Source organism: Pseudophryne corroboree, chromosome 7 (genome assembly GCF_028390025.1).
Source record: "Pseudophryne corroboree isolate aPseCor3 chromosome 7, aPseCor3.hap2, whole genome shotgun sequence".
In the NCBI taxonomy this organism is placed as follows: domain Eukaryota; kingdom Metazoa; phylum Chordata; class Amphibia; order Anura; family Myobatrachidae; genus Pseudophryne; species Pseudophryne corroboree.
Window position 1 is genome coordinate 34,844,056 of NC_086450.1, and position 17,494 is coordinate 34,861,549.

A 17,494-nucleotide genomic window follows, 5' to 3' on the forward strand; every position below is an offset into this window, starting at 1 on the left:
TGCTGGCATCACCGTGCTTTTGGGTTAGGACGCCTGCCGCGCAACCAGCACTTTCTGTTCCGTACAGCTCAAAGGGTTTCCCATAGTCTGGCATACCTAATGCTGGTGCCTGCATTAGGCACTGTTTAAGTCTCTCAAATGCCATCTCGGATTCGTCTGTATGCGAAATCCGATCAGGTTTGTTTGATGAGACCATCTCCTGCAAAGGTAATGCTAGAATGGAAAAACCTGGGATCCAGTTACGGAAATACCCACACATTCCTAGAAATGTTCTGATCTGTTGCTGGGTTTGTGGCAGAGTCATGTCTCAAATTGCTTGAATTCTATCAGCGGTCAGGTGTCTCAGTCCTTGTGTCAGACAATGTCCCAGATATTTTAGTTTAGTCTGGCATAATTGCAACTTGTCTTTGGAAACATTGTGTCCTGTGTCTGAAAGATGAAACAGGAGCTGTTTCGTATTTTTCAGGGACGCTTCCAGTGAATCGGAACATAGTAGTAAATCATCCACATATTGGATCAATACTGATCCACTCTCCGGTTGGAAAGACTGTAAACAATCATGCAAAGCCTGTGAAAATATACTTGGGCTGTCTATGAAACCTTGTGGTAATCGAGTCCATGTGTATTGGACTCCTCTGTATGTGAATGCAAACAAATATTGGCTGTCAGGGTGTAGAGGTACCGAGAAGAAGGCGGAGCAGAGGTCAATAACAGTGAAAAATTTCGCAGTGGGAGGGATTTGCATAAGGATGACAGCTGGATTTGGCACTACGGGGAACTGACTCTCAACTATTTTATTAATCACCCTTAGATCCTGCACTAGCCTGTAACCCCTCCCCCCACTCTTTTTCACAGGGAAGACGGGACTATTGGCAGTGCTGGATGTTCTTACCAGAATGCCCTCTTGTAGCAAGCGCTCTATTACGGGGTATACTCCTAACTCCACCTCTGGCTTCAGAGGGTATTGTGGGATTTTTGGAGCTATCCTACCATCTTTTACTTGCACAACTACTGGAGCTACGTTTGCCATTAATCCAGTGTCTTGTCCATCTTTAGTCCAAAGTGACTCTGGTATTTGGGATATCATTTCTTCTACCTGGGATGAACTCCTATTTATCATAACGGTCTGTGACATTAATTTTGATGGGGAGTCTAGCATGTCTCGCACTTCCTGAGCGTGATTCTCAGGTATGTCTAAGAATACACCTTCAGGAGTACAATAAATGACGCACCCCATTTTACACAGTAAATCTCTTCCCAGGAGATTAGTTGGTGCCGATGCAGCCAGCAAAAAGGAATGCTTGGTATGCAAAGGCCCTATTGTAATCTCTGCTGGTTTGCTAACAGGGTAGTGTTGTACTACTCCCGTTACTCCCATGGCTGGAATTGTTTTACCAGTGGTTCTCATGCCCACTGTCGAATTTATCACTGATTTGGCCGCCCCCGTATCTACAAGGAAATTTAATGATTTACCAGCTACATCAATTGTGATCTCAGGTTCACTTCCAAGACTTGCAATCAATTTCACTGGCTGCAGATTACAGGTGTGGCCACACCCCTATTGGGTATGGTGACCTCCCTGAATCGCGCTGGCAGCAATTACTTGTGGTGGGGGTAGATGGGAACTATCAGAGATTTGCCAGTCTCTTCTTGGGGGATACCTTTTTGTTTCCCCTGCATGTGGCTCATAGCTCCGCCCCTTCGGTCCTTGATCCCAGTGTCTCGTATCAGTTCGTTGTCTATAGGGTTGATATGAATTTTGTATTTGTCTTGCTTTACAATCACGTGACATGTGTACCTCTTTATGACAACTAAAACATTTTATACCTCTTGACTTACTCACAGGGGTCACAGTTCTGGGCTGAGGTGGCCGGGTAGTGAGGGCCTGTATGCTCACAGCCATTAACTTATCACTCTGTGACTCCCTGTGTCTGATGATATTCCAATCATGCCCAGCAGCAGCCTCTCCCAATGCATCCACCGACATACCTCTCCAATCAGGCCTAGTGGTTTGTATTCTATTCCTTAAAATCTCTTTTAGACCGTCCATTAATACTGAAACAGCTACTTCCCTGTGGTGTACATTTGTTTTAATGTCATCTATACCAGTGTACCTAGCCATATCCTGCAGAGCCCGGTGAAAATACTCTGGTGTGGATTCACCTTCTTTTTGTTTTATTGTAAAGATTTTATTCCACTTTACTACTGCAGGAAAATATACCCCTAACTGTAAGTTGATTCTCTTTACATTATCCTGATTATACTCGTCTGTTAGTGGTACTTCCTCATCTAACTTGCAATCAGCGATAAACTTTAATGGATCAACACTGGGGGGTAAACATGCCCTCAAAACTGTCCTCCAATCTTTGTTATTTGGCTCTGCAGAATTTCCTAGTTCCCTAATATACTTTTGACATGCAACTAAATCTTTCCTAGGATCAGGGAATTCAGACATCATTGACCTTAATTCCGTTCAGGAAAAGGGACAGTGCATGGCGATGTTCCTGACAGGAGTTGCTCCTGAAGCTTCTACCTCTACCTTCTACTTCCAATCAGGGTCTCCGGCAACCCTCACAGAAAACCAAAATGTTCGGGGTAAGGCTGCGGTGGGGGTTTTGCTCCGAAGTCCGCCCACTTAACTCCCGTCCACGCTGGCCAATACGGCGACCAAAGTTCCCAGAGGTTCCGTACCCAGCCTAGGGCACCTAAGTACGTCTACTTGCTCGGGCGTGTGGGAGTGTCTTACCCTCCCCAGCAAGTATCAGTCGCTGGAATGTCCCTGAGTGATCAGGCTACTTCCCTTAAAATAAAAAAAATTACACAAATCACGTTAACAATGTGCAAGTAGCGTTCTTTTGAATTTAAGACACGCTAATGCACACAATCACATGCGGTACAATTGTATCTGCACATAAGCAACTAATCTTATGTGCGGAACGATCAGTGGAATCGAAAATTTCGGCTGCGAATTCCTTCAGCAATGAGCTTCTTTGGCCTATATGGGTCTAGCACCAACCCTCTTCGGTTGTGCTTCTCTACTTCTAGTCTGCTGTACCTGAACCTCCTGTTCTGTGACCTCCTGGTCTGTGACCTCCTGGTCTGTTATGTACAGCAGACTCTACTGCTCATAAATGTGTCGAGTCTAACAAGGGACGCCTCCCAAGCCACCCCACGATATCACTCTCACTGGTGTATCTCTTTTTACTGGCCTATGGTTCCCACTTCCGTAATAAAAGAGAAATCTTATATATACACACACTCTTACCACATGTACACTTTAATTTTTATTTCTGCGCAGAAATCCTTTCATTCAGTAATAGTCTAACCCAGAAGAATTGCAACAGAGAAAGTCTTTTTCTTTTAACTTTTAAACTTTTGGATTTGAGATAAATTTGTGTTATTTTTCGCGTTATTTCCTTATCGCTTACTAAACAATACTATCGTGCGGTTTGTATCATGTGGGCGTATCCGTACGCTCCGTTGCGTAATACACGCTCCGTGCGTCGACCCTTGCTGCGTACGCCCTGCCCTTGTAAGGACACGTGTACACAGACCAAGTACGTCCACAGTTACACACTACACGTTTATCAATGTGAATGATCTTTAACAGTAATCCTTCACTGACCACCACTCAAATCTCCCTTGTATTCTAGGCGAGATTGTGTGCGTGCCTTTTACAATTATTCCCTTAAATATTACTTTTAACTATTAATAACAACAAATGTCTCAACACATGTGGCAATCAGGAGAATGAGGCACGAAAATAATACTAAACAAGAAATACAGATGTGTATGCTTATTGCTTACGTTCGCAAAACAGAAACTAAACAGGTTTTAAAAGACAATAACGTACTGTTCCTACCTTTTTGTTCCGGATTCCTTCAGCACTCTTTACTAAGCGAAGCAGACGCTTATCTGGTCAGCACTACGAGGAACATTACCTCCCGCCTTTTGCTGACCGATAATGTCTGCTGGAATTACCTAGTGCAGATATGTGAAGAGCGGGCGAGTCCCCAATTGACAATGCCTATTCTATACCTTGTATAAAACACTCTAAAAGGTTAAAGAACACAGTACGCAATTGGCGTATGGAATACCGAATGAGTACGCACGTAGCGTAACGAACGCTTAGCCGTGGACGAGACGCACGAGCGTCACGTTCGCTCACGGCTTAGAGCGTAAAGGCAAGCACGCTATAGGCTGCCGACTAACGTAATGATACGCTATCAGCGTAGCGGACGCTCGGGACCACGAGGAGATCATAAGCGGCGCTGACGCTCACGGTGTTAAACCTTTAAAACAATATGTGACGACATGTGATGACACAGCTGGCGCGTCGTGTCGCTCAGTGGTAAAAGACACGTGGTTACTTTCCTAGCCCTGGTCCTACACATGGACTTCACCAATTGCCAATATGTTATTAGTTATATGTTAGGCAATATTGTATTGTATTGTGTGGTTATTATATTGTACAGTTATATTTTATCTGTTATATTTGGTATATGTAGTTTATTTGGTTATTATATATTCAATGTAATTGTTAACTGAATAAGTCTAGGCAAGAGTGTTAGTAACATAGTTAAATCAGTTCATTGTAATGTAAGTCCCCTAGCTGTACACTCAGATGTGATTAGGATGAGTAGGTTATGTAGTATACAGGTTCTGTATGGAGATGCAGGTAATCTGATCCTGTGCACTCCATTGTGTACAAGAGGCCAGACACCTCGTCTCCACTCCTGACTGACCAGCTTGTGTGATGAATAGACAGGGGAGTATATAACAAGAGGAGTGAGCTCTGCTGGGAGAGAGAGATCTGACACAGAGAGAGAGAGTGGCAGGAGACTGACTAAGAAGTAATGTTCTGTCAGGAGTTCCAGGAGGGAATTGTCGTGTAGAATTGGATCACAGAAGTGTGCTGAGCTGTTTATAACCCATTCTGTTCAATAAACCACTGTTGGTTTTTCATCTACCACCGTGACTGAGTGATTTTGAACCCAGTATCCTCACACAATACCATAAACAATGTACTTATACTGTAAACCCTTGTGCAGTGATAAGGTGTAAATGCAACACAGTGTAACCTTGTTAGTTAGAAAGCTGTATGAGCGATTCTTACGCTCTGAGAACCCCTTAGCAATATAATAAACACTCAAATACCGGTCTAAGGGTCTAACGCCTTTTAAGGAAATGAATGAACGTTCAATCGCAAAAGAATAATACAATACAAGTTATACACTACCAAGATAACATAAAATACCTAACCGGATAACTACACATAAAATACAATAAAGATACAATTACATTTAAAGGAGGGGAAGGAGAGAGAATGGCTTATAACATTAAATAAGAGACAATATGGTTGCAGAGAACTTACGCACCAGGGGAAACAATCGCGAGCGCCTTTCTGGATATCCAGCTCCCGATTATCAGCAATAAGAACCGTTGAAGAGAGTAGAGAGCTGGCCCAGATCGGCTTGTCTTTATATACACTTACACACAGTACAGTACAATGGTCCCTACATTCTTATTGTTCATTGGACACAGGAATTCGTCTCTGTATTATAACAAAAGGTCATAGGTTGGTTCATACAGGTGGGCTGTGACTACTTCAAACTGCTCAGGTGGGTGGGAAACTAGGTTTCCCGCCGCATGGGTAATAAAGTGCAAATATAGTAAATGTCCATAAACTTCTTATGTCCATAACTATACGCACGAGCGAGTAATCCGCTTCAAACCAACACCGGAATATTGCTAATTATATTCTCTTCCGATGGATACTAAACACCACTGTGTAACCCCTGTCTGACCCTTCGTATCAATCAAAGAGGAATCTCTTTGTCCCCGAACATGCTATATTAACTAAACTTTCAGATTCTATCAAAGGGACCATAATCTACAAAATACATTATATGACTAAAATATATTACGATTGAGTCGCCCGCTAGACGCACATAAACTCTACCGTAAATGCGCATACCGTGCACCTGCAGGTGCACGCAACTGTGAGTATGCGCACGCACGGGAGACCTCATGCACACGCAGCAGGCACTCGCATGAGGTGCATATATGGCAGTGTGTAGCGTGATATTTTTCTGACTTTGACACTACCATGCCCTGTGGCCATGCACATACCTTTACTGCAAGCCCTCTCCACAGCCTTACCCTCTCATCCAGGGACTGGGCTTCTGCTCTGACTACATATTTTTGGCCTGCTGTCGACCACTGCAACTTTGAGTTACCTGCGACCTTGCGAACCCGAGAATCTGTCTTCATGTAAAACTCATGCCAAATGTATATAAGGTTGGCTTGCTAATACCTTGTTGGGCCTCCAACTGAAGTATCCTTCCCTATTCCCCAATGGGTTGATCACCCCTTATCCAGAATCGGTACTCACGGCATATCGGTAAAGATATGTTACACTATGTATTTATGGTATGGTTCAATCCGGTTAAGTATACTCATCATATATCGCACTATGATCTATACCTAGCGACTGTCTTATGAATTAAGACACCCGAGAGAGCATACAAACTCCACAAAGAGATGCTTTTAACTGGAATTGAACCCATGACCTCAGCGCTGTGATGCCGTAATGCTAACCCTTGCCCCATAACTGGTGCGTTTACGCTGAATCGTTATTCACGCTTTGCGCCAGACTATAGTTATCCTACGTGGTTATCCCGTATACCGCTAAGGCACATGCATCATTGACCCCTACTTTATGCAGAGACAAGGTTCTATTCCGCCCTTAAATATCCCGCTTTGCGCCTTTTCCCCTTTGCTTTCCTTCTCCTTCTGTCCTGTCTACCTTATTATGATACCATAAGCGACCGTCATATTGCCCGTTCACTAAAGTAGCTTTGATGGTTATTTACTGTGATCGCTACCGCTACTTGCTTTGCCTTGCATTTTGCGTGACAGTCTGGTTATAGAACGACTTATTTGCCCTAAGCGGTTATCCTTATATAACGAACCATGCAATACCAGGGGATTAAACCATGCGTTTAGGACAGCGGTAGTTGCCCTGTGTAGTGCTGGGCTGTACTGCGCTATGAGAGCTCTGGTGCTTATTGTTAAACATTCCGGGGACCTCCCTTACCCTGACCTGTTTTTTTCTTTTCTTCATTTTTTCCTTTTGTTACCACCTCGCAATGTTCTGTGTATCCAGCATTGCTCTAATGTATGCCCTATGCAAGGCCTTGCCAATCGCCTGTGGCGCCTTCCCAATAAATGTAATACTAATAATAATCATGCTAAGGCCACGGGTAATACAGAAAAAACGGCTAATATGAAAGTTGTGGTGTGTCACCGTCCCCCTGCTCCCTTATTTATACATATTGCTATTATACCTCCTAGACTGCCACCTAAATTCAGCCAGCCTGCGAACCTGATCTGCATTATACTGCCCGTTATATGCCTCCTACCATACCATAAGACATGGTCACGGCAATGTGATAACTGTTCCGTCTTATATTGTATCATTTATCGCTATTCCCCTCTATAGGGGTATATGCAATTCACGGCGAATCGCGGCAAATTATCGCCGTTTTTAAATTCGACACAATTCGACAGGTGAATTCTGGCAGGTGGCTGCCGGAATTCACCATATTCAATGCAAAACGGATTCGACAGTCCCGCGGGCGAAAATCGGCCGATTTGGCGGATTTTGCCGCGATTTTAAAAAACGGGAAAAAACGGGAAAAAGCCTGAAAAAAAAATGGCGTGGGGTCCCCCCTCCAAAGCATAACCAGCCTCGGGCTCTTCGAGCTGGTCCTGGTTCTAAAAATGCGGGGAAAAATTGGGCAGGGATCCCCCGTATTTTTAAAACCAGCACCGGGCTCTGCGCCTGGTGCTGGTGCCAAAAATACGGGGGACAAAAAGAGTAGGGGTCCCCCGTATTTTTAACACCAGCATCGGGCTCCACTAGCTGGACAGATAATGCCACAGCCGGGGGTCACTTTTATGCCGTGCCCTGCGGCCGTGGCATTAACTACCCAACTAGTCACCCCTGGCCGGGGTACCCTGGGGGAGTGGGGACCCCTTCAATCAAGGGGTCCCCCCCCCCAGCCACCCAAGGGCCAGGGGTGAAGCCCGAGGCTGTCCCCCCCCCATCCAATGGGCTGCGGATGGGGGGGCTGATAGCCTTTTGTGATAATAAAAAGATATTGTTTTTTCCAGTAGTACTACAAGTCCCAGCAAGCCTCCCCCGCAAGCTGGTACTTGGAGAACCACAAGTACCAGCATGCGGGAGAAAAATGGGCCCGCTGGTACCTGTAGTACTACTGGGAAAAAAATACCCAAATAAAAACAGTACACAGACACCTTGATAGTAAAACTTTATTACACACTACCGACACACGCATACTTACCTATGTTGACACGCCGACTGCCACGGTCTCCGACGATCCGAGGGTACCTGTGAAAAAATTATACTCACCTTCCAGCGTCCAGAGGTACATCCACGTCCAGATATAAATCCACGTACTTGTTAAAAAAACAAACCGAACACCCGCTCCATGCCGTACTGAAAGGGGTCCCATGCTTTCACATCAGACCCCTTTCTCCCGAATGCCGGGACATCACGTGACTCCTGTCACTGAAGTCCCTTCAGCCAATCAGGAAGCGCTACTTCCGTGGCGCTCACCTGATTGGCTGTGCGCTGTCTGTGCTGTGACAGCGCATCGCAAAGCCGCTCCATTAGTTTCAATGGTGGGAACTTTGCTGTCTGCGGTGGGGTTACCCGCGGTCAGCCGCTGACCGGCGGGTGACCTCACCGCTAGCCGCTAAATTCCCACCATTGAATATAATGGACGGGGCTGTGCGATGCGCTGTCTGAGTTCAGACAGCGCACAGCCAATCAGGTGAGCGCAACGAAGTTGCGCTTCCTGATTGGCTTTAGAGACCTTTGTGTGACAGCTGTCACTGACAGGTCTCATTCGTGGAAAGGGGTCTCATGTGTCAGCATGGGACCCCTTTCAGTCCGGTGGCCCGTGTGTTCGTTTTCTTTTTTTGCCAAGTACGTGGATGTATCTCTGGACCATGGCTGAGGTGAGTATATTGATCTTTTATTTTCAGGTATCCGTGGATTCTACATGGAGAAGAGGACCGATGTCGGCGTGTGAACTTAGGTAAGTATGTGTGTGTCGACGTGTGAAATAAAGTTTTACTGTCACGGTGTGTGTGTCCTGTTTTTATTTGGGTATTTTTTTTCCAGTAGTACTACAGGTACCAGCGGGCCCGTTTTTCTCCCGCATGCTGGTACTTGTGGTTCTCCAAGTACCAGCTTGCGGGGGAGGCTTGCTGGGACTTGTAGTACTGCTGGAAAAAACAATATTCTTTTCATTATCACAAAAGGCTATCAGCCCCCCCATCCGCAGCCCATTGGATGGGGGGGACAGCCTCGGGCTTCACCCCTGGCCCTTGGGTGGCTGGGGTGGGGGGGGGACCCCTTGATTGAAGGGGTCCCCACTCCCCCAGGGTACCCCGGCCAGGGGTGACTAGTTGGATATTTAATGCCACGGCCGCAGGGCACGGCATAAAAGTGACCCCCGGCTGTGGCATTATCTGTCCAGCTAGTGGAGCCCGATGCTGGTGTGAAAAATACAGGGGACCCCTGCTCGTTTTGTCCCCCGTATTTTTTGCACCAGCACCAGGCGCAGAGCCCGGTGCTGGTTTTAAAAATACGGGGGATCCCCTGTCAATTTTTTCCCCGCATTTTTAGAACCAGGACCAGCTCGAAGAGCCCGAGGCTGGTTATGCTTTGGAGGGGGGACCCCACGCCATTTTTTTAAAGGATTTTACCGTTCCAGCAATAAAAAAATAATAAAATAAAAAAAATATTTTAAAAAATATATAAATAATATTTGTGCATCCAAAAAAAAAAAAAAAAAAGTACCTAATCCCTTCTAATATAAATAGATATGCTATTCCTAAAAAAAAAAACACCAAAAAAAACATGTTTAAATTTTTTTTTGTTGTTTTCACCCTCCAAAGTGTGGCGGATTGAAAATGACGAATTTGCTGTCTAAAAGCACTGCTGTCGAATTTCCAAACTTGAATTGAATATGCTTTTGTCGAATTGCAGCACTTGTATCATTGCAGAAAAGTCGAATTTGCAAAAATTCGAATTTCAAAAAGTCGAATTTTGAAAGTCCGTTTTTTGGTCGGAAAGCACTGAATTGCATTGGCAAATTTTTTTTTTGGGCGAAAATGACCCGAAATTCGACAATTTCGGGAATTCGACCGCAATTGCATATACCCCATAATCTGCTATGTACCCCCGGCTTATCGTTCTGGTATTGTACTTTTATTAACCCGCTAGTGTATCTAGAATGCTAAAATATGCTCCCGCAGCAATGTCGCCACTAATCATTATGCTGTATATTATATCACCAGTACGTTCCATATACTGCATTATACACACGTGGCACTGACATTACTGATTTGGTACATCACTTCTACACCCGCTGGATATCACCAATTTGCCCTATACACCGCCATATACGTTTATGGCGTTATCTCGTATCTCGCTATCCTTGCCTCATACCTGTTAGCCCGTGTGTAATACCCTCCCGCGGCACAGACATCGGTGATACTACTGACTTGTACTATATTGTGTTTTACCTCCAGGAACTCCTGACAGAACATTACTTCTTAGTCAGTCTCCTGCCTCTCTCTCTGTCTTAGGATCTTACAGCATTGGAATACAATACATATTCTAATCAAGGTGATTACATCATTCAGAGAGCCACCCTGTCTGGTCAACTCACTTTTGGACAATAGGGAGTGAATAAACATAGACAATGTTACCTTATATGACTCACCCTCTGAGGTCCTCTGTGGGGCATGAAAACAATAGGAAACTAGGGCTAACATAAATACGTTATCTAAAGGGTAACAGATAACCTAACACAATTGCATATATTATAACCAAATAAACTGCATATTCCTAATATAACAGATAAAACATAACTGTACCCTTGTAACAATAACATCATACAATATAATACAATATTGCCTAGTATATAGCCAAATACAGATCAGCAATTAGTGTAGTCCATGTGTAGGACCAGGGCTAGGAAAGTAACCACGTGTCTTTTACCACTGTGCGACACGACGCGCTGGCTGTGTCATCACATGTCGTCACATATACCCTATCATACCTTATACGCTGCAGTGTATCCTGACTCAGCAATGTAACCGCTGACCCATACTCCATTGCCCCTTATGACCCTATTGCCCACTATACGCCGCCGTGACCCCCTCACTGTGTAGATGTGCCATGTGTTTGTCATTAAAAACAAACTCCCTGGCTGGAGTGATTATCTTAAGCTTCCACATATATTTTATTCGCAGGTGACTGGAGAGCGTACAGCAAAGTTCTTGCCATAACGTCGCGACTATACCAGTGGACAGTGCTGGACTTTTCACTCATTATGCTCATTATAAGAAAGCATTGAGGCCTGTTTACCCGACAGGCGCTTTAGCCAACTAAGCCACAGCGCAGAAGCAATACAATAAAAGAAATTAAATGAATAAATTATTAGAAAGGGTTCGCCCCTTGCGGGTAATGGGCTGGCGGGAAGGTACGACTGGGTCTGAGTTAATGTGGGAAGCCGGAACTGGCTGTTTCTGAATTGCTAAAATTGATAAAGCCTATTCTTTTCCGTATAACATTCACTATATATTTGCAAGAGACTCAGTACGCAATTGGCGTACGGGGTACCGTAATAGTACGCACTTAGCGTAGGCAGACGCTAGACCGTGAGCGCAACGCACAAGCGACGCGTACGCTCGCGGGTTTACGTTTGGTATCGAGCACGCTATAGGCGGCCGACTACCGTAATGCTACGTTATTAGCGTAGCGGACGCTGTGCCCACGAGAAGAACACGAGCGGCGCAGACGCTCACAGAATGACACACAGTAAACCTTGTTTGCAACACACTGAAAGGATATGCTTATACCGTAACCTTAGTACTGTAATACTGTAATGATATAATGCTTATAGACCTTGATACTATAAAAGCTGTTTGAGCTAGATGAATCGCTAGAGTCTGTATATGAAGCGCTGCTGCTGGATGAAGCTTTTTGCTCACCTGGTCCTGAAGACGAGGGTGCCTGACTGACCTTCTTCGCAGTCCCCGCCTGTCCCTCGTCGAGCGGCGCTCCGTCCGCTACTTGATCCGACGATGCCCCCTCGGCCGGTTGGTTGCGTCCTTTGCTGACTGGGACCTGCAATCTTGCAGAGGGAACATGTAAAGTATCCAGCGCTTGCGCCTGGGGCTGCTCTGCGGGGGGCTGCTGTTGCTGATGGGTGGGGTGGGCAGCGGTGGGCCAGTAGTTCACCCATAGCGAGTAATGGGCTGGGGGGAAGTGCTGCCCTGCCTGCCACCAGGGGTGGGAAGCGCTGCCAGCTGTAGCCCCTAACCCAATTGCGGTGCTTCTGCGTCCGCTGGCTGCGCAACTGCAGCCTCAGATGCCTGTGTGTGAGGGGGGTGGACGCTGCGGGTAAGCTGCGGGGGAAACTCCTGCCTACGTTGCGCCGTGCTAGGTGGCGTGGGGAACGTATGTGCAGGCTCCGGCGGGGGAACCAGTCCCGCCGGAGCCGGGGTCTGCGGCTGCCGCTGGCCGGCGCCAGGCGTGACGCGATCGCCCCGGGGGAGGGGGGGGTGAGGGATGCTGCTGCCACTGGCCGGCGCTGAGCGTGACGCGATCGCTCGGCGCTGGGAGGGGAGGTGGTGCGGCGTGCTGTGGGCTAGTGCACCGGAGCCTGGCTCAGGCCCAACGCACGCTAGCCCAGTGTGGAGGGGGGAACCCGGCACTGGTCCCGCCGACCGGAGCCCGTGCGGGGGAGCCGAGCCGCGGTCTGGCTTGGACGGCTCGCAGTTCACTTGAATGAGCCGCTGGGGGGGGGAGCAAGCCTCTTGGGCCTGGGCATGGTGGGGATGAGCCGCAGCCAGTACTGAAGCTGCAGTTATGGGGATGCTGGGCCGGCCTGTGGTGGAGGGCGCTGAACTTGAGAGGGGGTGGAACAGGGCCGCAGGGTGGCTAATCCCAATGGTGCCGGAGAGGGAGATTATAGGTAAAGTACTTAATCCTTCCTTGAATTCTGGAGTGCCTTCTTGGATCCTTGTTCAGCATGCAAGAGGGAGCCTGCCTGGCATTCCTGGTCTTTTGTACCTCCCAGGTAACTCTCCTCCCCTTTTTTCTACAGGCTGCTCCTATGCTACCTGCAGTGGCGGTTCTTGCCACGGGCAAGCGGTACTTTTGCCCGGGGCGCCGCCTTTCAGAGGGCGCCGCACCAGGGCAAGATCCGCCACTGTGCCCCCTGCAGTGCCCTGCTGTGCCCCCCCGCTTTGAAGGGAACCAGACGCGTAGCGTCTAGTTTCCCTTCACTGAGAGGACCTTAGTTGTGCGGTGGCACCGCACAGCAAAGGTCCTCTCCATGAAGGGAAACTAGACGCTACGGTCTAGTTTCCCTTTGTGTAGAGGACCTTTGCTGTGCAATGCGCGATGATGTCATTGCGCACCGCACAGCATAGTGGCACAGACACTAGGGGTCATAATTGACCTCTAGTGTCTATGCTGTTCTATGGGAGAGACGTAATAACGTCTCTCCCATAGATCGAAGAGAAGAGAGGAGAGAAGAAGAGCGGCGCCGGCGGAGGAGGTCTGCAGCGGTCTGGATCAGGAACGGGGATGGTAAGTATACTTTTTATTTATTTATTTATTTTCTTTCAGCGTCGTGACCACGCCCCCAATTGAAGCCACGCCCCCATATTTTGCCCGGGGCGCCACAAGTCTAAGAACCGGCCCTGGCTACCTGCTCTATCCTCCCCTTCCCCCTCTCCTCCCCCTTTCTCCTAATCCCTGCCTCAGGCTTCCTTCTTTTAAAAAACCAGGACGCTTATTTATTCTCAGTCCTATTTGGCCATCGAATTCTTTTAGCAGGCTTGTCATACCTTGATGCCAGAGGACCAGTTTGGCGAGTTTACAGTGTTACCAAACACATCTCATGCCATTCTGCAGCTCCGCTCTCACTGTGTAGAACACCTTGCCGATCTTTAAGCAATCACCCAACAGCTCTTTGCAGAGACTGACAGACCTGGAGAGATGTCTATTAAACGGGCTCCGGACCAGCTGATATTCTATGTGAATGGAAGAAAGGTATGCTTGCATTACTAATTGTTACATCTCAGCAGTTTTAACAATAGAACACTTTACTCCGGGCACAAATTCCACACACTGAACTAATAGCAACTGCATCATTTTTATGTGTTTGTGTCTTTTAAAATATTGTTCAAATATGTGATTATCTATACCAGCAAGGCGTGTGGTTATTGTACTACTGTACTGTAGGTCACAGCCAAGTACATAGGCATTGCATTTCCCTTAGACCTGCTGAGTAATGTAGCCAGTACTCTTGGTGGGCAGTGCAAGGTGTAATACCCATCTTAGAGTACCCTTGAAGGCACGGCACGGTGTAATAATACCCATCTTAGAGTACACCTGGTGGCATGGGACGGCAGACGGGCTGAATTCCTAACTACCCAGTACAGTAAATACCATACTGGGAATCCCAGACCTGCAGAGGGATTGCAGCACAGACCTTTTAGAAGCGGTAGATTCAGTGACCTCAAAGAAAATGATTTAATAGCAGTTTAGCAGCATACAGGGTGATTGCTCATTGTAATCTGCACAATATAAACGCTCGCCAGCATTTTACCATTTATTATTATTGTGCATCTGAATATTTTGTAGTCCTTGATGAGAACCCAAAAACGAATGCCCTGTACAGGGCGCTAAGGGCCTAATTCTGAGTTGATCGCAGATTCGCAGCAGCAATTTTGTTAGCAATTGGGCGAAACCATGTACACTTCGGGGGGGGGGGGGGGGGGAGAGAGATATAACATGTGCAGAGAGAGTTAGATTTGGGTGTGGTGTGTTCAATCTGCAATCTAAATTGCAGTGTAAAAATAAAGCAGCAAATGTTATATCTGCCCCCCCCCCCCTCCAGTGCACATGGTTTTGCCCAATTGCTAACAAACTTGCTGCTGCGATCAACTCAGAATTACCCCCTAAGTACGTGTCCTCACCTCAGATGGCGTCAGCTACCAGGTACTAGCTCTGAAAAACAAAACTTTTAAATTGCACATTTGTCCCCATCTTCATCTTTATGCAAATGCTGCTACAAAGCACTTCCCTGGTGTAAATCCGTGCGTCTGAATGTGCAAGGACTGAGGGGGTAATTCCAAGTTGATCGCAGCAGGAAATTTTTTAGCAGTTGGGCAAAACCATGTGCACTGCAGGGGAGGCAGATATAACATGTGCAGAGAGAGTTAGATTTGGGTGGGTTATTTTGTTTCTGTGCAGGGTAAATACTGGCTGCTTCATTTTTACACTGCAATTTAGATTGCAGATTGAACTCACTACACCCAAATCTAACTCTCTCTGCAAATGTTATATCTGCCCCCCTGCAGTACACATGGTTTTGCCCAACTGCTAAAAAATTTCCTGCTGCGATCAACTTGGAATTACCCCGAGACACCCACTGTCAGCTTCCATAGATCTAGCAACACTCCTCAAGCGCTCCCACAAACTGCAACATCTCCGTGCGTCTGCTTAGCCACCCCTGTACCCGCATTATCTCCCAGTCACCGACCAGGAACACTCCTCACATTTCTGCTACCTTGCGTCCAAATCTGCCCTGCGACTCTGTACATATCGGGTCGCATGTGCACTATTGTGCAGTGCAACTCAGGTGAAATTGCAGAAGAAAACACATTGCTCCTCTGCACCTAATATCACTGCTGCATCCGTCTAAAAATCAGCCCCTACGTATCTGTCAGTCACCAGGGATGTTCAACTCTCTGAAATATGGCAGTATGTTGCAAGAAACCTTTTCAAGATTGCATACAATTAAACAGACAACCGCCTTGCACTATATAAAATCAAGCAGCAGGTTTACAAGTAACAGGAGAGCACACCACCTCTTGCTCGTAGATCAAATATATGCAACAATAGAAAACTGGTAACCCGCGCTTTGTATTTTTCACTTGGTAAAGGATAATGAAGTATTCCACCTGTATGCTGCAGTTCTCACTCGCACTTAGGACAGGCACTTACATCACCATACTTTCACGCATGCACATAGAGGTATCTTTACAAGGTGCAGTACTTGTTTTCAGGTTCACTCTGTTTCACCCCTAAGATCAAAAGGTACATTTGAATTCTGTCACGAGTGCACATAAAGGTTTCTTTGCTTCTTCCTCGGGATTCGCCAGCAGTTAGAGATGAGAAGGGTCAACGGTGCAGATTATTTTATTAATAAACAATTGGGTATAATCAATAAAATACCGACATTCACAGTAAAATAGGAGGCAGGTAATACCGGAATGCAGATCACACATGTAGCAAGTCCTGGCTGCAGTCAGGGAAGTGTAGATGGTCCAAAACAGCAAAACCTCTCAGGTATATGGGCAGGATTAAGGTTCAGATGTAAAAGTGATGATATTGCTATTTGACAATTTCAGCACCAAGCATGTGCAAGCCGGTCGTAACCTGCGATCGCAATCTAAGACCTGGAGGGGCGCAGGAACGGGGTGTCCACGCTGTGTTTTGTGGGCGTCGACGCTCCGCATAAGGGGTGCGGTCCTGCCAATGCAGGCATGTCCGGACTGTTGCTGGGGCGGGCTGTGGCGACTGCGTGACGTCATACGCAGCCGCTGCGACCCAAAATATGGCGGCCAGCCGACTGCCTACGCAGCTAGGCTGCATAGGCAGGGGGCTACCTTAATCATGCAAGCGATGTGTTAACGGGGGGCAGGACCCGACATGCGGGGGGGGGGGGGGGGCTTGCCCCGGACCTTAGCATGTTAAAGAAAAGTTGTAGGTTGTAGTTTTGCGATTTTTCGCTAAAGTACAACTGAAGCTGCATTAGGCCCAATATATGTTGTCTCCGCAGCAGGCTTTTCTACACGTTTCCGGGAGACCTCTTCCCTTTGCCAAGAAAAATCATGATTGCAATTTCATCATCATGGCAGGGATACAGGTTATCAAAGTATTATTTGTGTTCCACTTTAATAAGTAGTATTATATATTAACGGGCATATTTATCAATATTATTTTTACTAAAATAATATGAAAAAGTGTGTTTTCATACCATTTTTACACTATTTTAGTATCACCTAAATGTACTAATGGGAATTCGCAAAATTCTCCTCCAAGCCCTTCCATTAGCAATTTTGTAATAACCAGATGACATCATACATGCCGACACCCATGTTTTGATTTTGGATTCATCTCCGTGTTTTGGTTTTGCAAACCACCCTCAAGTGTTTTGGTTTAGATTCGGATTTCGGTTTAGTTTAAAATTGATTAATAAAAAAACAAAACAAAAAACATTGATAAAAATCTATAAAAATAGCTAAAATTATGTCATTTTTGCAATACAAAACATGACATTTAGATTTCAAATTCCGAACCACTGGAAGA

At 46.4% G+C, this 17,494-nt stretch overlaps 1 protein-coding gene across 2 annotated transcripts in view; it reads left to right on the forward strand.

Annotated features, from left to right (window-relative positions):
- Nucleotides 1-14,068: 14,068 nt before the first annotated feature.
- The window catches only part of LOC134944371 (aldehyde oxidase 1-like), a 267,367-nt gene continuing 263,941 nt past the window's right edge, over nt 14,069-17,494 (forward strand). For both annotated transcript variants that reach the window (XM_063932949.1, XM_063932950.1), the window contains exon 1: nt 14,069-14,167. In XM_063932949.1, the coding sequence (XP_063789019.1) occupies nt 14,114-14,167 (54 nt within the window). In that variant the 5' untranslated portion in view covers nt 14,069-14,113. The remainder of the gene's footprint in view (nt 14,168-17,494) is intronic.